Below are 21,159 nucleotides of genomic sequence, written 5' to 3' on the forward strand. Positions count from 1 at the left end.
ACTTCATCATTGTTCTTTTATTAATGGTCATCAAAAAGTGCTCTACAATCGGCAGTGGAGGGAAAACATGGTCTTGAGCTCTGATTGGTTGTAACGTTTCTCAGTTGTGATAGGCTGTATGGTTAATAATGGAAAAAGAGTCTAATGTCATGATGCCAATAAATGATGTGCTGTTTTTGGTTCAAAACTCCTATGTTTATCATTTAACAATTCGAAGATAATGATATGATTTGAACACTAGTTATATTCATGTGTAATACATAGAGATCTGGGATCTGTGACAGTTAACCGCCCCTATTGGAGTTAATCATTTACAAAGACAAAAAGTATTTTTCGATCAGATATAAAGGTTAAAAAACAAAGGGTGTTGGAATGTTAACCTTTCAGCAGTGCCTTTCGTTGCAAGAGACAAACATTTTACAGAATCTAGATCATTAACTCACAGAACCACAAATTTGTATATACATGTGTGGGGGTGTTTCGCCGAGTTGCAAGATTTGATTGACAGCGGCAAGTGCATGGCGAGCTTAGACCACATGATGAGTGAGATGGTAGGGTCAGTGTTTACACTGCAATTTACACACCAGAGGACAGGCATTATAGTATAAGTACCACAGTGATAGGATAGTGAACTGATCAATTATCATAACTGCTGATCTAAAGTGAATGAAACTCCCAAATCTACATGAAAGTGATCAGACAAAGACGACCTCAGATCAGCAGCAAACACGGCACTCTTGCGTTTTGATGTCTTGATGGGGTTGGTTCGTGCGGTTTAACTGCCACTGGCTGCTGACCCCAGTCTAACATTTGAAGTGGAGCCGGTGATAATTCTATGAATGGCTCCGTGCCAGACCTTCCCTTCACCCAAATGTGCCAAAAAGGTCATGTTAGGTCCACATCCATTAACAGATACAGAAATAGATTCCCAAACAGGCTGTTTACACCTCTGCTATATAATACAGAGCATAACTACAAGCAGATCCTATGTGCGGGGCTAGCAAAATGCAGCGGCAGTGTTTTGTAGCTTGTTCAACACTTTACAGGTTATTGGAAGATCGCTGGGTGGCTGGAGGCTCTGGCAAAGAGCAAGGTGATTATTAAAATGGGGAATCATAGATAACCTTGGCATGGCATTAAACCGCTGGGTAGTGGTTGCTGATGATTGGCTGGAAGGGACTGTCACTCAAATGAGGCTTTTGGGTTACCTTATGTGATTGGTCTGGATTATTGCTGGCCGTCTAGCAAACAACTACCATTGACACAGTACATACATAAAAAATCATATTATTTATAAAGATGTGAGGGTTCAAAACATTAAAAGTAAGTGTTGTCGGTTCGGTTCAATTCTGTCTACCATCGTAATAAAATCATTATAAAATGGGTTTGTTTAAATGTTTCCTAGTTTAAATAAAATCTTTAATCCCAGTTTGTGGATATAATCTCAGAATTTTGTGAAATGAAACCCACCATCAGTTCTGTATTATGAGTGCCGGTTGATATGAAGGCTCATTGCTACAACATAAACATGCCACAAATGACATGCAGCGTATAAAATGATAAGATTTCCTTCACATTCTTGGACACATCATAAATCTGAGCATTGACAGATGTTCTCTTTGGAGATTCAGTGATGACCAGCAACATACTGTGAAACAAATACATTCACTTATGTTTGTTTGTATAGAGAGGGTTTACGCTGGCACTGGAATAGGTTTCGTGGGAGCTCTAGCACGCAGTTTCTGAATTTCATAGATCTCGAGGCATTCCCATGTCAGGAAGCCTTTATCCCCACCAGATCAGGTTACGAATATGTGGGTGGAAATTGAATTCCCAGCCTCAACAGAATCCTGGAACACAGCACACATCTTGATTACTTGGCTCGGCAGAACCAACTATTCCTTTGTCTTTGCCTAAGTAATAGAAGCGCTGAAATTAATTGAATGTAAAGTCTTATGGAGGGTCCCCACCATGATTTATTTATTTATATTCAATTGATCATAATATGCATAACTGTGATGATAAAGCAGGAAGTAAGTCATTCAAAAAGTTTACAGTATTTTGTGTTAATTTCCTTTACTAAAAGATATCTGGGAGAACCCATTGCCTTATCCCGGATCCCCCCACCCCCCCCCTCAATTCAATAGAATTAAAAAATAATATTAAACTGATTTCTAGTTATGTCAACTGTATCATACATTGTTCAATTTTAACATACTGTACTATTAAATGTACTCTATCAAATGTTTAGATATATCTCCTATACCTACCCACAGTTTAGAATAATAGTCAAGAAAAATGCATGAACTAACAATGAAGCTTGTAGATATGGGCTGCACTGTTTATTTCTAAAAGCAGATATGCAACGGCGGAAAAAATCAAGAGACCATTTAAAAATAATTTTCATTTTTGTAACTTTACTATTTATTGGTATGTGTTTGCGTCAATTGATAATTTTTGTTTCATTCTAACAACATTTCGACCAAATAAAAAAATATATTGTTTCTATTTTTTTATTTATTTGCAGAAAAAACTCAAAATGGAGAAACTCTTCTAAACAACAGAAAATATGCTCTGTATTTAATACATGCTCTATATATTTTACCTCTAATACTGCAAAGAAAACAAAGATTATATTCACTTTTAAGCAATAAAATATTTGTACATATGAAAAGTTAAAATATATTTTAATGTGATAACCTTGTATCTTGTCATGCTGTCAGTCTTTCAGATTGCTGTTTGAATGACTTTTGTTTGAATGAGGTTTGTTTTTTTAATAGTTAATAGACACTGGACTGGAATGACAACAATACATCTAGAAATGCCGATTAAATAAAAATGTTGAAAAGTTATTAAATAAACAAAAAAACTCTCACTGCATATATCAAAAGTATTTAAAATATGTTGCCATATCACTACTGTCCTTTCATCTGCACATATCACTGATGTCCCGATCTCCCTGGTCCTTTTACAGAAATAAAAACATTGCCATTGGTTTATCGGCTCAAAGGGTACGTTGCAATGTAAAATAGCTATAAACGCAAACGTACAGCTGCTGTATGACAGTTGGGTTTTACAGGAGCTAACATTAGCCCTTGCGTTCACTGCATTCACCTCGTCGGTAAACTAAATAATAAATAACTTTGCTAAACAAGCCACTGCAAAGATCCTTGTGTAAGCCGATGGGCAACTGCATAAAATACCATACCGCACAGAGCATCGATTCAATTATAGGTGAAAGACTTTTTGACAAGGTCAGAGTGGATCTAATCCAAAACAATGCTCACGGCGTACATATGTGAGGACTCATCAGTCACACTCTGGGTACGCAAACAGCCGTCTGCGTGTAAGCCTGGCTCACATTACTGCAGTTCGTATAACCATGGAACACTGAATCACTGTGAGATTATTTTATTTTCTGCGATGAGATCAAACCAATTCAAACAGACGGATGACATCATACAAAGGCAATATTCTTATATTTGCATTTAAAAGCTATACTTACAGTAATGAATTGTTAAGGTATTCACAATTACTTGCTATACAATATAATTGTAATATATTAAAACCTTAAAAATGTATACAATAACTGTTTTCGACCACATTAATACTCTTGTAATATATATATATATATATATATATAAAGATATATATAAAAATTCATATTAATTTAATGCTAATAAACTGAATATAATACTAGTAATACTTTAAACTGAATATAAGTTCAGTTCAGCTTATAGTATAATATGCAGTTTAAAGTATTACAAGTTATTATTTAAATGGTAGCTACTTAAAAGGAGGTAGGTAGAATAATTCCAAAATATTAGGATATTAAACAAACAAAAATATCTTTGTGACTAAAATAAATGGAGTAACCCTTCGGTTGGTAACATTTGTTGCATGAAATACAGTACAATATTAAATCGGTAAGGACAGTCCTATGAAAAGAAAAATGCAACAACGATTGGTCTCAGATTAATCGCATCCAGAATAAAGGTTTGTGTATGTCTGTGTACTGTGCATATTCATTTAGTATTTATAAACACATGTTTATTTAAGACAAATATAAAAACAAATTTACTTTAATATAATTTAAATGATTGGAAAATGTAAATAAATACTTCTAAATATTTCTTTTATGTCATGTTTTTGTGTTTTTAAACACACAATTAAAATGCACTGTACATATACTGTAAAATTATTATGTAATTAATCTCGATTAATTCTTTGACAGCCCTACTTATGTCTGAACAAATATATCAATTCGTTCGACATCGAGAGGTCTTGCAAAGACGAATGGGAGAAACTGCCCAAAAATAGGTGTGACAAGCTTGTAGCATCATACTCAAAAAGACTTGAGGCTGTAATTGGTGTCAAAGGTGCTTCAACAAATTATTGACCAAAGGCTGTGAACACTTATGTAAATGTGCTTTTATCGTTTTTTATTTTGAATACATTTGCAAAGATTTCAAGCAAACTTCTTTCACGTTGTTATTATGGGGTATTGTTTGTAGTATTTTGAGGAAAATAATGAATTGAATCCATTTTGGAATAAGGCTGTAACATGACAAAATGTGGAAAAAGTGAAGCGCTGTGAATACTTTCCGGATGCACTGTACAACCAGATCATTCTAAAGGCTGTAAACCCTTCTGCATTTCCGCCTATCCCCTCAATACTACTAAACCTCAATTAAACATTAACCTTTTAACTTGTACGCAATGACAGAGTCGTCCAGTGCTGGGGGCTACCACCTGTTCCCCAAGCGCTCTAGCTGTGAAGATGGCTCAGTTGTCTTTTGAATAATAACCATTAGACTGTGATAATAAGCACAAAGTAATTTGTCTGTCAGTGAAACAGCATGAATAGCCATAGCATGATCTCTATCTCGCTTCTGTTGGCTCCGTTACAAAGCCTGTGAACTAAGTGCAGAACTAATAACATTATGAGTTAAGCCGAAAAACTTTCAGAGAGAAAACAACCTCGGTGAACTGAGGTATTTCAACATGCAAAAATGGGACTAACCAAATGGCAAATGCTTAAATATTCTGCTCATTATACATTTTTGGGATAAAACGTTTGTTTTAAGGCCAATGGCAAGCCAACTCCAAATTTTTATTTTAATATATATATAATGTTATTTTTCTCATAATCCAAAATTAATTAAAGAAAAAAAATTCTATATTAAAAAGGACACGCAGTTTCTGCTAATCTCATATTAATCTTGAGTAATTATAGAGTAGTATTGTATACTTCGTATCTGTAAAGAGTCTTTAGTTTGATCACATTCATAAAAGACATACAGCTGTACGATTATTTCTGAAAGCAGACTACCACCTCTACTCGTGCGGTGGTGGGTTGCAGAACTGAAGCACGTGCGCCACCATTGCCAACAAATCACACACACATGATTCAGTTTCACTTATGCAGTGTTCACACTGCATGATTTTGGCCCCGATTTTCAGTTTTCATGTTAAGCATGAGAAGACAGAACGTTTAACATTGTAAAGAAGTCATAATGTATGAAACACTGTGGCATCCCCCCACCCCTTTAAGGCTGAAAAGGTACTAAAGCTGCAAAACATAGTAAATTTTTAAGGTGTTTGTTTGTCAGCAATGAAGTTGATGGATCAACAGAGTCCGGCTCAAAAAATTTAAATGTGTGAGGATATTGGCAAAGTTTCGATATAATTAATTTGATAATTTCTAGGAAGAAATGCAGTTAAATAATGTTGCGAGAATTCATTATCACCCAAGCACTCTGTCATCATATTTAAAATATTATTTTGTCATTTATTTTTGTCAGGATCTAACCTTTGCTTCTGATTGGTGTGAATTAAATCCCACCCCTGTGAGAGGAAATGATTTTATGGCTGTGGCAGGCAAATATGATGCACTTCCAGTTGAAACATCTGTGGAAAAAAGAAAACAGGAAGTAAAGGGCGGGGCATATTAAAGCCTTGTGTTTACATGACAACAGAGTAATACCACATATTCGTTCTTTTCAACGAAACAATAATAATGAAACCGTGTTAAAAAATAATGAAAATAACCTATGAACTTTAGCATAACATGATAGAACACGACATGCTACAACAAGTGGTGTCATGTGGAGGAGACGTTGTCATTCTAGCAAACGTGCAAAAATTTGTAAATAATTTTTTGGTCCAATGTCCCAAAAGAAAAGACATTTTAAATGTGTGTACATGTTGAAAATAATTGAGTCAATTATAAGTAAACTAGCATAGAGGTGGCTTATAGCATGCATCAATTAAATGCCACAAAACAAATTTGACCACTCATAATACAACATCAACATTTTGTTTAGTTTTTTTAACTATTAATTATTAATCATTTTAACATCAAAAAGTTTTTCTTTGCCTCTATGTTCCAACAAAAAACAACTGTGTCTGGGGTATAAATACATGACTGTAGCCACCTCCTAAACCTCCCACCCCCACTACCAAAATGACTGCTCTAAAAATAAAGTCCTCTCTAAAATCTCATCTCATACCTCCCAGTCTCTTAAACTGCCAGTTGAAGTGTCAATATTCGACTCACCTTGACCGGCAGCTGATGAATACGCCATTGTGTTACTCAGTGCCATGTTGAGACATCCTTCAGACGACACAGGGAAGTGCACTCCTCCGACCATCGGGCTGTGAGAGGGGACAGCGCTGCATTTAGAATATAAATCCCAGCACAACTGGGCTGACCATATCTTATGACACAGCTCAAATTCAAGTCATAACCATGTGGTGTTTATAAAATCACTCTGTTTAATAAAGAGTCTGGTTGTGCTCATAAAGGGCTTAACAAGAGTATCGCATGCGATGACCGGTAACGAGGATTAAAATAGACCACTATCATACAAGACTTATCAAGAAAAATATCTTGTTTCTACACCAAGTTAGCAAAGGTTACTGTAGCCACCCATGTGACGACTTTAGTAGTAAGAGGCTAAGATTACACAAAGTTTTCATAAAAATACACTGACTGTAAGTGCTTTCCTATGTACTCACCTCTCCGTGTAAAGCGAACAGTTCTGTAGATGTAATTTGCCCTTCACATGCTGGTCCCAGTCCTGAGAACACCACACACAGAGACCAAACATATACACAAACACGATTCGTCAGTCCGATTATCTGACTTCACTTCTAATCCTTCTGTGTAAGAGTGATAGATTCCTCTGGCATTGCCGTTACCCGGCCATTAGAGAGATAGTGGTTCACAGGGGAGAGAGTTTGAGAGCCTAGAATGAATGCTATTGCGTCGGGTCCCTCTAGAACAACTGCGTCCTCCCTATAAACCTGCCTTTGACACATGCCAGCTGCCACAAAAGCCTTCACACCCAACTGTAACCAACAAGCCCATTTATTTCACTTTTAAGTATTAGCACCCAACTCAATTCTAGAAAAACAACACGGGAAATGTATATGTAGGCTTCTAGATAGACTTGCCAATAGCTTTTGATACATTTGGCCAAAGAAGCACATTCTTGAGGTGAGTCATCTTACAAATATCTTTACAGTGTAGTGTGAATGGGTCATTTCCCTCATCTCACCACTCACCTTCAAGTTGTAAACCTTCTTCTCACAAATGGTGCACTGATGGGGTAGGTGTGAAGGTGTTGTCCCATGAAAGTCATTGAGCTGGTGAGGTTGTAAGGACATCCTCCCCCCTTCCTCCCCCTGGTGAAGCTTTGGCTGCTGTTGAAACCCTCCTTGCTGCCCCATGGATGGACCAACTCCTGGGCCACATGCTGAGTTGAACTTGGGATCTGCTGTGGGTTCCTCAGGGTTATACAGCTCTGCTCTCTGGCCCATAAACCCTGGGCCTGTTGGTACCCAAGCACCAGAACCTGCTCCTGTACCTATGTCCATTTTTCCCAGGTTGACTGGGCCTTTCCATTGTTCCTTTGGAGCTGATGAAGACAGAGATCCCATATTTTGATCACTAACTCCTCCCAGGAATCCAGTTGGTTTAACCTGAGATTCGGAAGAGTAGAAGTCTCTCTGAAAATTGCTTTGGACGTTGTTTCTGGGTTGAGATCCTCCATACTGTCCACTATCACATGCCTTATTATTCACAACTGAAGCCCCTCCCAGAAATCCAAACTGGTGGCGTCGATCTGTGTCTGTCAAATACGTTCCGGTCTGTTTACCGTACTCATTGTGTTGACTAACCTTCTGGTTGGACACCCCACCGTAAGTGGTAGGCCTGATCCCAGTAGGATTTGGATTGAAGCCACTGCCAACCAGTGTCCCCAGAGCTGCATTTGGGGAAGGGAAGGCTATGGGTGGTGGTGGGAAGGCCCCACCGTGACCTTGGGGCATGCTGGAACCTCTAAGCTGGTTGAAAAGTGGCTGCGACATGGCCACATTGGAGAGAACCTGATTGAGGACAGTGGCTGCAGCGGCTGTATTGGTGGTCTGGGCAAGTTTGAGACGGTGAAGGGTAAGCTGGGCCTGAATCTGAGCCAGCTGAAGACCGGCGGGACTCAGCAGCAGGTTTTGACCCACTCCACCAACAGCTCTGCCCAGAAGAGCCGACGTCTTATCAGGCTTGTCTCCTGTGGAGCTGCGAAAAGATACGTAACATGTTACTGTAAAATAAACAAGAGTCAGGTCTAAATCCAAGGGAAGATTGGATTAACAGAAGAGAACAAGTTTCGGGGGAAATATCGTAGTAAAAAAATATTGTTCGATTAAACCAGATAAATACATTTTGTTTGTAAATATTTTTTACACAGAAACATAATTGTCCAATAACAAAGGAAGTAGTTCTGATTAAAAAAATAAAAGCTCAAAATGGAACATGTACCACATGGATCTATGCAAAATATGTTTATTGTGTTTTATATGGTTTTGAGAATGGCACACAGCTATGCTTAAATTTTTTGCAATGCGCGGTCTCAGGTGATAGAGAGCGTAAATATATGTTTGCAGGAATTGACGGAAGACAGTAGACAAGAGGTTGTGTGGAAAGCCCATATATGGAGAATATGCACATTACCACTTCCACTATCACTTCCAGGTGATTTTTAGCGAATGAGTGTTAATGACAGCTTTTGAAATTGAAATGTATTGCTTTGTGATGTATCATATCAAGGTACTGAAATTGGCTTCGTCCGATCAGGAAACATTCCTGCAGCCCAGACGCTTTGGACTCCACGTCCCCGTTTGAGTGCACTGATTAACGCGCTCACATGTTGGCTAAATTTAGCAAGTGCTACTATCAATCAAAATATCTGTGCAAGCTTCTTGCCATCCTCGATGAGCACACACCCTCCAAACCGAGAGCCAGATATCAGCACAGGTGGCAATTCCCCAGAGGAAACTCTTGCTGCAATGCTGAAAGATGGAACAACAATGTTTCTGAAAGGTACTGTTAGAAGTGTTACATGAGGACTCCAAAATGCAGTTATTACTTTTGTCCCGTGATATAAATATTTCAAGGCTGGTTCAAATCTCAAAGCTGGTTCTGGTGTCTAAAATATGGTTCTTGCCCCTGTTGTCAAGAATCAAAACTGAAACTAGGGGGAGGTTCGCAAATACTTTTGAATCTGAATTTGTGCAACTCAATCTTTTGGGGGATTAACACCTCTCCAATGTAGTGCTGGAGTCATTTCATATTATGATATGGATTTACAGGAACATTCTCAGATCGTAAAGTTCACACATCAAAACTAACTCCAAATAAGCTAGCCTTCATTTTAACACAATGAAAAACTTACAAAATTATTATTTGTTTGTTGCTCAACATATTGCTTAAATGTACATACAGTACACTGGCCCTAAAATGTGTTTGGACACTTAAGCCATACGTCGCAATATTACTGCATGCAAGATCTTATGTATTATGTATATTTTTATGTATAAAATTATGTATAATCTTTCACAGGCCTAACCACCGTTTTAGCCATTTATGATATTATTTTCAATGAAAATGAGACAGGAAAAAGTTGGTAAAGTTAGTGTGTCTTAGCAGAGTATCAGGTGTATCACGTGAAAATTATAAAAATTCCAGCACCAGAACATTTCCATGCACTGTGTGAACATAACAATATATCTAGTATTTAAAGATAGGGTAACGCATTCAGTTTCTGCCAATCTTATATTAATCTTGAGTACCTATACAGTAGGATTGCATACGTCGTATCTTCGAAGTGTATTTAGTTTGATCAAATTTATAAAAGAGAGATACAGCTGTACGATTATTTCCGGAAAAACACGAGCTGCTGGAGGTAGGCAGAGGGATGAAACTACAGCATAAGCACACAACTCATCATTGCATTCATCCCTTCATTTTTTTTCATTATGCACGTACATGCCAATTGCCAACAAACACAGACATTTGACTTAGTTTTACATACCGACAATTCATGTATTCATAACATACATCACTGAAATGTAGTGAACAAACAGACACACCTAAACTTCACGATCATCAGAGTATCGAGCTGCAGCTTCAGGCCCACAGTGCAGCCAATCTTAACACAACGCAGACAATCTTGATGGTAAGCGTGTCTCGTTCATCAGTTGGCACGTGCGCAGGCTCTTTCTTTCGCCTTGCCGTGCTTTTCCGGAAGAATTGCCCAATAAAAGGAATAGGACTTATAAAAAGCTTTCCGAAACAAGTTAAGAGTGCTAGGGAATGTCATGATTCTCGAGTGGTGAGACACGGAGAGAGGACCCAGGTGCAGACAGCGGGTAAGGGGTTAACATATATTTAATAAATCATAAAACAAAGACCCACGTGGGGGTAACATAACAAAACATGGGAACATAATGACAAGACAGAACTGGACTAAAACTAACTACACATAAACAAGACTTGAATAAACTACAAATAACTAAACTGACACAACAGGAACTCACCACACAAACCACAATGAACCAGCACAAGACAGAAGACACAAGGGCATTAAATAAGGGAGCAAATCAAGAGGGAAACAGGTGTAGGCATTAATCAATAACGAGGTAACAAGAGGATGGGAACAATGACGAGACCGGAGAGATTATGGAAGGCCATAAGAACAATAATGTCTCTCTCCACATTTAACATGAGGTTCTGTCATGATCCTGCCACTAAATCAAGAGAAACATGACATGATGCAGCAGAATCATGACATAAGCCTCTCCTAAAGGAGCAGCAACCTGATGCTCCTCAAGGCACAAACAAGACAAGACAGACTGTGACAATGGCAACAATACAACATGACAATACAATAAATCAAAACGGGCAAGCACAAGAGTCCAAGGGAAGGGGCACACAAGAGTCCAAAGGGAAGTCCAAACATGGGCAGACACGGACTGGGTAGCTCCGGCAGACATGAAAACACTAGCCGGCAGACATGAACAGGATGGCCGGCAGACACGAACACGATAGCCGGCAGACACGAACAGGAGAGCCGGCAGACACGAACAGGAGAGCCGGCAGACACGAACAGGAGAGCCGGCAGACACGAACAGGATGCACTGGGCTGGAATGGCCGCATACACCGGGCTGGAATGGCCGCATGCACCGGGCTGGAATGCCCGGCTCCACCGGGCGGGAGTGCCCGGCTGCACCGACCTGGATGCCCGGCTGCACCGACCTGGATGCCCGGCTGCACCGACCTGGAATGCCCAGCTGCACCGACCTGGAATGCCCGGCTGGGGATCTTTGGTGGCCACAGGATTCCGGCGGCTTCGACCCTGGAGGGAAGACCGGCGGTCTCAACCCTGTAAGGCAGTCCAGCGGTCTCGGCCCTGAGCAGGAATCCGGCAGTCTCAACCCTGGTAGGGAGTCCGGCGGCCCCGACTCAGGAGGGAGTCCGGCGTTCTCGACCCAGGAAGGGAGTCCGGCAACCTCTAACCCTGGAGGGGAATCCGGCAGCCTCAACTGCTGCCACAACGATCCCTCTGTCTGCTGGGTCCGATTATGGCTGGTTCATTCTGTCATGATTCTCGAGTGGTGAGACACGGAGAGAGGACCCAGGTGCAGACAGCGGGTAAGGGGTTAACATATATTTAATAAATCATAAAACAAAGACCCACGTGGGGGTAACATAACAAAACATGGGAACATAATGACAAGACAGAACTGGACTAAAACTAACTACACATAAACAAGACTTGAATAAACTACAAATAACTAAACTGACACAACAGGAACTCACCACACAAACCACAATGAACCAGCACAAGACAGAAGACACAAGGGCATTAAATAAGGGAGCAAATCAAGAGGGAAACAGGTGTAGGCATTAATCAATAACGAGGTAACAAGAGGATGGGAACAATGACGAGACCGGAGAGATTATGGAAGGCCATAAGAACAATAATGTCTCTCTCCACATTTAACATGAGGTTCTGTCATGATCCTGCCACTAAATCAAGAGAAACATGACATGATGCAGCAGAATCATGACAGGGAAGTGTATCAAGCACAGAAATGCTAAGTCATACGTCCAACTTGTTTTTAGTTGACCATGTTAAGCATGAGAAGCCATCACTTTCAACAGTGTAAAGAAGTCAGAATGCATGACAAAGCATGTACCTTTAATTGTTATCATTTAAAAGTTAAACTTGTTTTGTGAATTGTTTTATTTATGCTATATTTTATTGGAATACCTGCTATAAGTTGTTATAATGTATATAACAACTGGCTTAAGTATTTTGGGGTCAGTGTAATTACAGTAATTACACTTAACTAATGACATTTAAATATATACAAAAAGAAAGACATTTAAAAACAGTAGGTGAAACATTAGCCTATACTGAACATATTGCTGCAGCTTTAGATTGGCCACCATGCTACTCGAAAGAAGAAATGTCAATCTTGAGCTAAGACATAACATACATAAATTAGATTTTACGGATACAACTGGTGTTTGAGATACAACAGCTGGCCAATTGAAAAATACCAGGATTAGGAGTTCAAATTTATGGCATAGAAACTACAAATGCTATTTCAACTGGTGTACCATCTACCGAATCAGTTTGTGTCACATTTTAATTCTAATTCATATGTATCCAAGATGCTATACATTTGAACAAATCTTTTTACATTAACATTTGTTACATTTGGCATATGCTTTTGACCTTTACCAATTGAGGCCAACTTTTAAATGTACCTTAAACTAAACTCTGCATTTATTTAAGTTACATGTCTGCGTATGTGTTAACAAGTACAACCAAGTAATATGTACAAAAATTAAAACTGCCTCATGAAAACCTGGTAAGAAAGGCTAGTGTTAATCATTTTGTGTTGAACTGTGCACATTGAATAAGCCAACAGAGTGTGCATTACATCCAGGGCCAAACTCTAAATTCAAAAGTAAATTTTGTAACATCCATCCAAACTGATGTCCTGCACATTTAAGATGTATATTTCATTGGTGTGTGTGTTCCCTGGGAATCAAACCCATGACATTGACTCCGCCAGCATCCGTTCTTTCCCTTGAGCTACAAGAACAGTTACACCACTTGACGTTACACGGGTGCTGCTGCACCTTCATGACTCACACCCCGAAATACACCACTGACATACAGCACGCTCAGCTAACACGGGAAACCAATACGGCCCATGCCAGCTCGGCAGAGTCCTGACTCTGGTCATCTTATTTAAACACAAGATTCAGGTCTTAGATGCCCTTGACCAATTAATGCAGTCCGGTGTTAAGAAAGCAGATGCGAAAAAGCATAATTATACACCCTTGGGCATTTTTGACGTCTTGTCACCTAATGGGGTGTGGGAGGGGACATGCTGCATTTTCATGAGTTTGTATCTAATCCAGGGATAACATGACTGGGGTAGTGGGGTCAAAGCCCTCTGACTTCACAACACAGACAGTAATGTCCTGGAAGCAACTGTTCTGGTTTTATAAAAGCACAACCTTGGGCTGTGATTGGTTGAAAATGTGTCACATGTTGTGACAACATACCAGACTTTATGAAAGCTTGTGATGCTGGACGCAAGCAAGTTCATTTACGAAGGCAGAGTTTACTACAAAATACATTATTTAATTGTTTTAATGTAAATTAATGTAAATAAATATTTTTTTTACTGATATTAAATTAATTATGTGGGTCACTAATTGTTTTTTACCTTAAACGGATACTTGCATCTATATTGAGATATAGTACTTTTTTATTAGATATGTATGAGAAATGTCTGTAATGTATTTTGTTATAACTCTGTAATAAGTTTATGCAAAATAAAAAAAAATATTTCAGGAAATTAGAATTTACTGAAAACAAAGAATTGTGCATATTAAGAGGGTTTTTGCCTGATGTTACTAAGCCTTCTAAGTTTTCAGCTTCTCCCAATGTTTTAATATCTCGGCCAGTTGGTCACTCAAACAAATTGTAATAAACTTTAATGCCACTAGCAGTAACAAAATTACACTTCTGCAATAAACAGATGGTTTTGACTAAATAGTCGTGCTAAAAAAATATGAATTTATTTTGCAAAGAGCAACACATAACGTTTACATTTATTCATCTAGCAGACGCTAAGAGAGAGAGAGCATTTAACATTTTGTCAAAGGGAACCATAAGTGTAGCTGACAAAGCCCAAACCTCTGGCTATATAAGAATACACGTCAGTATAACATATTTAACCCTGCGTATATGTATTTGATCTATGCGTTAATGTCTGCAAATATTTTAAGAGATGAACTTTACCAAAACAATGTTTTTACAAAAAAGCCAAAGAGAAAAATAAAGTAGTCTCAGCACAAAATAATCACAAATTACATTAAATCTATAAAGCACACAAATCAAAACTCTGAAACCACAACGAATACCGGCTACAACAAATTAAATGAATAAACTGAATGTATAATCTTTAGAATGTATCCATAAATTACATCCACGCTTACAAAATTGACCAATTTTCTGGAAAACTTGGTTTTAGTGCAAAAGGGACTGGGATGTTATTTTCTTTTTGATTTAATGTCCATTATTTATTTATTGAAGGATTATGACGAAAACCCTTTTCTTATAGAAGCCTTCTATCTGTATTAGGAGCATGAATGTTATAATACACATTAAGAAGATTTTTATATTCTCCCAAAACATAAACGAGTGAAAAGTGTTTGTTTAGAGAATCTGAGGCAATGTACATGGACAAACTTACAAATCACTGCTGCTCTGATGAGAGTGTGTTACCATATTCAGTTACTGCTTACAGGAGCAGCTGATGTCTCAAATGTAATGTATGTACAAGGTTTGTTTACATATCAACTTTAAACGCAATAGCACCATGAAAAATCCACATATCACATAATAAAAAAGACAAATATTTGAATAGTGCAAATGTACACACTTTTTAATATGCCACTTTATTTATTTGTAGTGTAATCCTATTTATTTATTCATACATGTTATGTTTTTTTAACAAAAGTTTAATTTATTAATTGTTTATTCATTTGAATTTAGAAAAGGCAAGGTTTTACTACTAGGCCTTTTACTACTGATTAAGAACATGTGCAGTTGTAACTCATAACTTGACCTGACCTTTCAAAATTACATGAATAAAACTAATGTAGGTTGATTCCGCCATATTGAATCCGGTTTTTGAATTTCTTTTTATTTGTAAATCTGAAAAAATGATGCCAAACAATATGCCATTTCAGTAAATGGAAAAAAAACTTAAATAATATTTAAAATTGAAAGTTTATTAAAGGTGAGTTGTCAACATTCACATCTAGATATTAAATCTTTCATCTTTCTGAATGTTATCAAAATAATCAAAATAACGAATAATTTCTATATCCCGCTACTGGGAAAACAGTTAAATGAACAGCTTTATCAAGAACAACACTCATCTTTGTCTGAACCGCTGGAACATCTGTTGTGCCAGACTCTTCTCTCACCTCGAGACAGATCAAAGCTCTATATCTCTACACACTTTCACACATTCACAAGAGGAAGCGATAAATTAGACCCAGAACCAAGATTCTAGGGTAGTGGCACTGCTAAATAAAAAAACCTGGCGGCCACTTTACAATCCACTCTGGAACACACAGTCCCCACAATAGCAGGCCAAACCCAGAGCTGACTCACCTATACAATCCTCTAGATGATGATCTGAATAGCTCCTGTGCTGTAAACGCCTTCACTCAAACCAATGGACAGCAGTTTACGTGTCGGTACAGTGACCTCCATAAGCGCACAATGCGCATTTACGCACCCTGGCCCCTCGTAGTTCCCAGTGATGTGTGCGCGCTCTGTCCCCGAGGGCTGGCATAGAGGCTGGAGTGATGAAGTGTCACATGTGCTTTGCAAAGGGAGGACAGGGAGGGCGATGTGTTATACGCGAACTAACACGTTATTAATGTCCCAAATGGGAAATGATTTCGCATTCGTGCAGCAAATGTAACCGTATGAAGACTAGTTTATTGCCAAATGTATAAACTAAAATCTGAGTCGATATACTGAATTTTACGGTTATCTGAGACTATTTTTGCGACAGAAAACCACAACAAAAAACACTTTGATATTTTCACAATGTAAAATGTGACCCGTTGCTGCACGGATCAATTTACAATAAATAAGAGATAATGAGATAAAACATATAATGATATCACTTAATGATGTCAAGTTAAATTGGGCTATATCGTTGGAGTATTCATATAATATAATGCATCCCGTTAAATTGGGATTTAGCTGGACACCAACATGTGTAATTTTTTTACTTGTTTAGGACATTATTTACAGTATCCGCAATTCTCGCAGACTTCGTTAATCGTTATTAAACAGAAAAAATGTATTTAACAAGATGTGCAGGTAGTCTTTGAAAAAATAAATAAAACTGAAACATGATGCGATTATGAACTATGTGAAGAAAATCCTTTAAACCCTTTTGTAAGCGTGACAGAAACGAGGAGGGAAACTTTTCTCCCGGAGTCACGAACCTCTCCGAGTTTGTCGGATGCTGCTGCAGTATTTAATCCTATCGGTGGTCCTAGTTTGAAAGCAGTTTATCTTTGCCAAAGACCTCCACCTGGCTCTAGTCTTCAGGCCATGCATCTCTCTGTCCTGCGTGCTCTCTTACATGTTTCATTAGCAACAGCGTTGCGTCCTAATGACAGATGCGCGCTATCATCTGCTTACCATGATGAACGCGCGCGCTGACAGCATCTATAAAGCCAAAGGTTCACTCACCGACTCCAACTACTAATGATTAACATAAGAAAATATTTATAAACCGCAAACGGTTTCAATTTGCATTAGGCAATACGTGACGGAAATTTAGAAATAAATAAATAAACATTGAATAAGTATTTCACAATCAGACACGAATCCCTCAATTTGTCAGTTAAGGCTTCATAATAATAGATAGGCCATCCTATTTATCGTTATTTTATTGCAGTGTTAACAAACAATGCACAGCATAGAAATACCTTTATAATTCTTTATTTCCAATACAATACGATTTGGTTGCAGTTGTTTTATTAATGTACTTCCTTTTATCATAAAGTTTCTAGCAATTTAGTATCAATTTACAAGAATCAAATAAATAAATAAACAGAGCTGAGGCTAGTCTAGCTTGAAGAGTTTGCTTCCAAAAATCATGTTTTTTGTTATTGTGCAGTCCGATTCATATCAATCAAACTGCAGTTGATTTGTTTTTATTTGAGCCATAATAATTTATCAAAAAAATTACAGCTAACTAACACAATAAAACACAATAAAAACATATATTCTCTTCAATTATAAACGATCCAAGCTAAAGCTACCAAACAGCAGCACCACCAAGCTTGAAAATACCCCAAAATGAAAATAAACAACACTGTCAACTGCTTGTAAAAGAAGGCATTCCTCAAGTCACGAAGACTTAAGAAGACCCGTTTTTATCTCCAAGCTGCAGAACATGAAGGTTTTCCATTGCTCCTCCTGATACTGAATGATGTTTTTCCCCAACCTATAAACAGATATTCTCTTTTGTAAATATGCACACATACACAGTAGCCTATTATTATTATTACAATAATTATTGATAATTAAAAATGTATTATCAAAAATGAAGTAGTCATGTGGAAAAAAATACAAGCACACTTCAACATGATGAAGAATTCAAAGGGCTTTACATCTTAGCCTGATGACCTGTAGGGGTCACACTTTTCCTATTGACTTAAATTGTGAAAATTAGCACACAAATGTTAATTTCATGGGTCATATGTTAGATTATATTAATTTATTATTATTTACACGTTTCTTTAAATATTTGTTTAAATGTCAAAAAGGATACATTTAGGTCCTTTTTCACATGACTTTCCTAACAGGACGTTTTCTTAGTTTGTCAGTTAAGGCTCCAGGCTCCCACTTCTGAAGATGTCCTGTATTTGCTGCTATTTGCTTTAGAATTAGGATAAAACTTATAAATGTAACGAAATAAAATGAACACACTTGTCATTTGAATTCCGGTGCTTTTGACTGAGTAGCGCTGCAGCGGTTGGGAGCCCTGTCTGGGTCCTAAATCCCAAGTACGCCACCACATATGTAAAATATGATTTTCACAAAAGTTTATGACTTGCCTAGAACAAGGTACAAATAAAAACAACGCGATGGGGCGTCTCATATATATATATATATATATATATATATATGTATATGTATATCCGATGAAACTGTCTATACAGTATAAAAAGTGATCATGTTAAATTGTTAGTTAATATTCTATGTTGGTTTTTATCTATCTGACGAGGATATATTTTTAGATCATTAGGTCATGTGTATGCATTTGAGGTATACATATAGGCAAAGTTTGCAACCTTATGTTATGTAATGAATACATTTGATTTAGTAAATTAGGTGATATTTGAGCACTGTAGTGCTTCTCATCCCTTTGTACGTAAGCGACCCAGCATCCAATTCTCAGCGAGGTGCCAATGCGGCAGATTTACAGCCAGCCATCTGTTGCCTTGTGCAAGAATGTCACAACAACCAGCATTTCGGATTCTTTCCCCTTTCCCTGCTCCGCCAGACCCCTCATGTTCAGTTTTTACAGGGAACAACTTGACTGTACTGCTAAGATATTATATTATTGTGAAGCCAAAACTAAGTGCAAGGTATTTCTTCCTGTATTATTTATATGTTGTTATATTTATTTGTAGAACGATGAATTACATTCAATAATAACAATTTTCTATGTAATTTTCAAATAGTGACCTGCAAACGTATATAGAAACATTTTAAATCCAATCCCTGTATAAACTCAATTTAATGGACTGATTTTATTATGAGCTGATCGAAGGCCAAATCCACTAGATGGTGCTAACAGATTTCTCCCCACTGTCACTAGACGTTATTGTGAATTGTATTACACACAACAAACTGATGGCAGTCTGGACAGTCTGAAATTATTTTAAAAAGATTAAAAAAAGATCGATTTGATGATGAACAATCCGTTTGTATGTTTTGTCATCTATTTCAGCAGAGAAGATAAGAAGGTGCTTACATCACATCCATGAAGTTTAAGTGATTTTACCACGTTAAAAGACAACAGTAGAGTAAAACCTACTATGATCAAATCTATTTAATGCACTTTTAATGGACTTTTGTGGCTGATATTAATTTGATAAAACAGACATCTATTTTGTAATTAAAAAGGTTCTTGTGCACTGACGCAATGTATATTTTAAATTCATCTGATGTGAGATCACAGATTTGTTTTAGTGGCAATCTGTTATAATCTTGCCTTTGAATGTGGCTCATCCATTCGGCTTCACTTTGATTGGCCTATAAAAGCACCGAAATGTAACATAAAATGAATATTTAGTACAAGGAAATGTGAAGTGTGTATCCAATGTCAAAGAAGCTTTCAATAAATCTATCAAACTTTAACAAGCCATCAGCCCTTTCAACAAACGCAGCCTATCCTACTTGTCCATTTCACCGGAGACGGTCCGGATTGGCTGGTCACGACTGTGGGGTGTGTTTGTGCCAGCACAGTTGAGCAGAGATTGATTTATAGTCTTCTGTTGTTACCCAAATCACAGTCTAGTCCAAGAACCCAAAGGGGACCATCACAAGTCTCAGGAATGATGGGATTCATGCGCTCCACGAGCATCACAAACGTCCGAGTTCACAGTTAGTCATGCCATATGTTGACATTTACAAGCTTTCCGATATATATGCGAACAAACAGGACATATAAACTGTTGTAAAGGTGTGGAGTGTTGTCAGAGGTGGTGACTCAAATGTGTGAACATGGTGTTCGCATGTTCGCTCGTAGCCACAGCCTAGCAATTGTCACCGTCTCAGCACTGAAATAAAACTTGACTCTTTTAGAGGCCATTAAATACCCAGAATTACATGCTGTCAATCTTTGGATTAGACATGATGGCTCTTTTCCAAAACGTAAGTGTGCTACAGATGTAGCATCACATCCTTCACAGAAAATGCTTTACCAGAATGCACTGCAATTACTTCAGTGAAAGCTTATTGTAAAGAAACTTACTTGGTGCTGAAAAGTAAGTTAATAAAAATGATACATTGTGGCACAATATATCAAGATGCAACATTAGGATAGGTGTTGAAGTGATTACGTCTGTTTAATCATGTGGTTTATGCCGCCAACACGAGACCAGCGTCAACATATATAATGTTTTAATGCATGTTTTAATGCATGACTAATGTTTTTACTTTTAAGCAATACAACAGTAATATCCGTACACTGATTAAGGAAAAGTTAAAAAATATATATTTATGTGAAAACCTTGATTCTTTTATCACAATTTTTCATGTGTCTTGTCATTCTGTCAGTCTTTCACATTGCTGTTGCACGACTTTGTCACTCTTGCAGTTGGATTTTGTTGAAACTCAACTAGACTGAAATGAGCACAATACACCTAGAAATGCAGATTAAATGAAAATTTGGAATGGCCTCTAATTTTTTTCTGTGGCTTTATATATGTGTATGTGTATTCTTTGTATTCTTTAGCACCATGTTTACATCAAACTAGGAAAACTCGACTAGATGAATAAAAAAAACGCCCTTTTGTATGTTGCTGCCTACGTAGAGCATTCCAAATTGATCTTGAGGGCACGTCTGAGTTACGATGCTGCTTTAAAAGGCAGCTGCTTGTGTCTATGTAGACATCGATGCAGCAGGTTTTGGAACAGAGCTACAAACAGCACATCCAATGTTCCTTCCACCCTACACAG

The 21,159-nt window shown here is 37.7% G+C and overlaps 1 protein-coding gene across 1 annotated transcript in view; it reads right to left on the bottom strand.

The window, feature by feature from the left end:
- Positions 1-21,159, bottom strand: part of rbm20 (RNA binding motif protein 20) — a gene marked incomplete at its 5' end in the record, with an annotated part of 48,887 nt that overhangs the window by 6,575 nt on the left and 21,153 nt on the right. The window contains 4 exons of the mRNA XM_079470671.1: positions 5,813-5,910; positions 6,560-6,657; positions 7,021-7,082; positions 7,570-8,578. Of these exons, the coding sequence (XP_079326797.1) occupies positions 5,813-5,910; positions 6,560-6,657; positions 7,021-7,082; positions 7,570-8,578 (1,267 nt within the window). The remainder of the gene's footprint in view (positions 1-5,812; positions 5,911-6,559; positions 6,658-7,020; positions 7,083-7,569; positions 8,579-21,159) is intronic.

This window comes from Barbatula barbatula (genome assembly GCF_947034865.1).
Source record: "Barbatula barbatula genome assembly, chromosome: 13".
Lineage (NCBI taxonomy): Eukaryota > Metazoa > Chordata > Actinopteri > Cypriniformes > Nemacheilidae > Barbatula > Barbatula barbatula.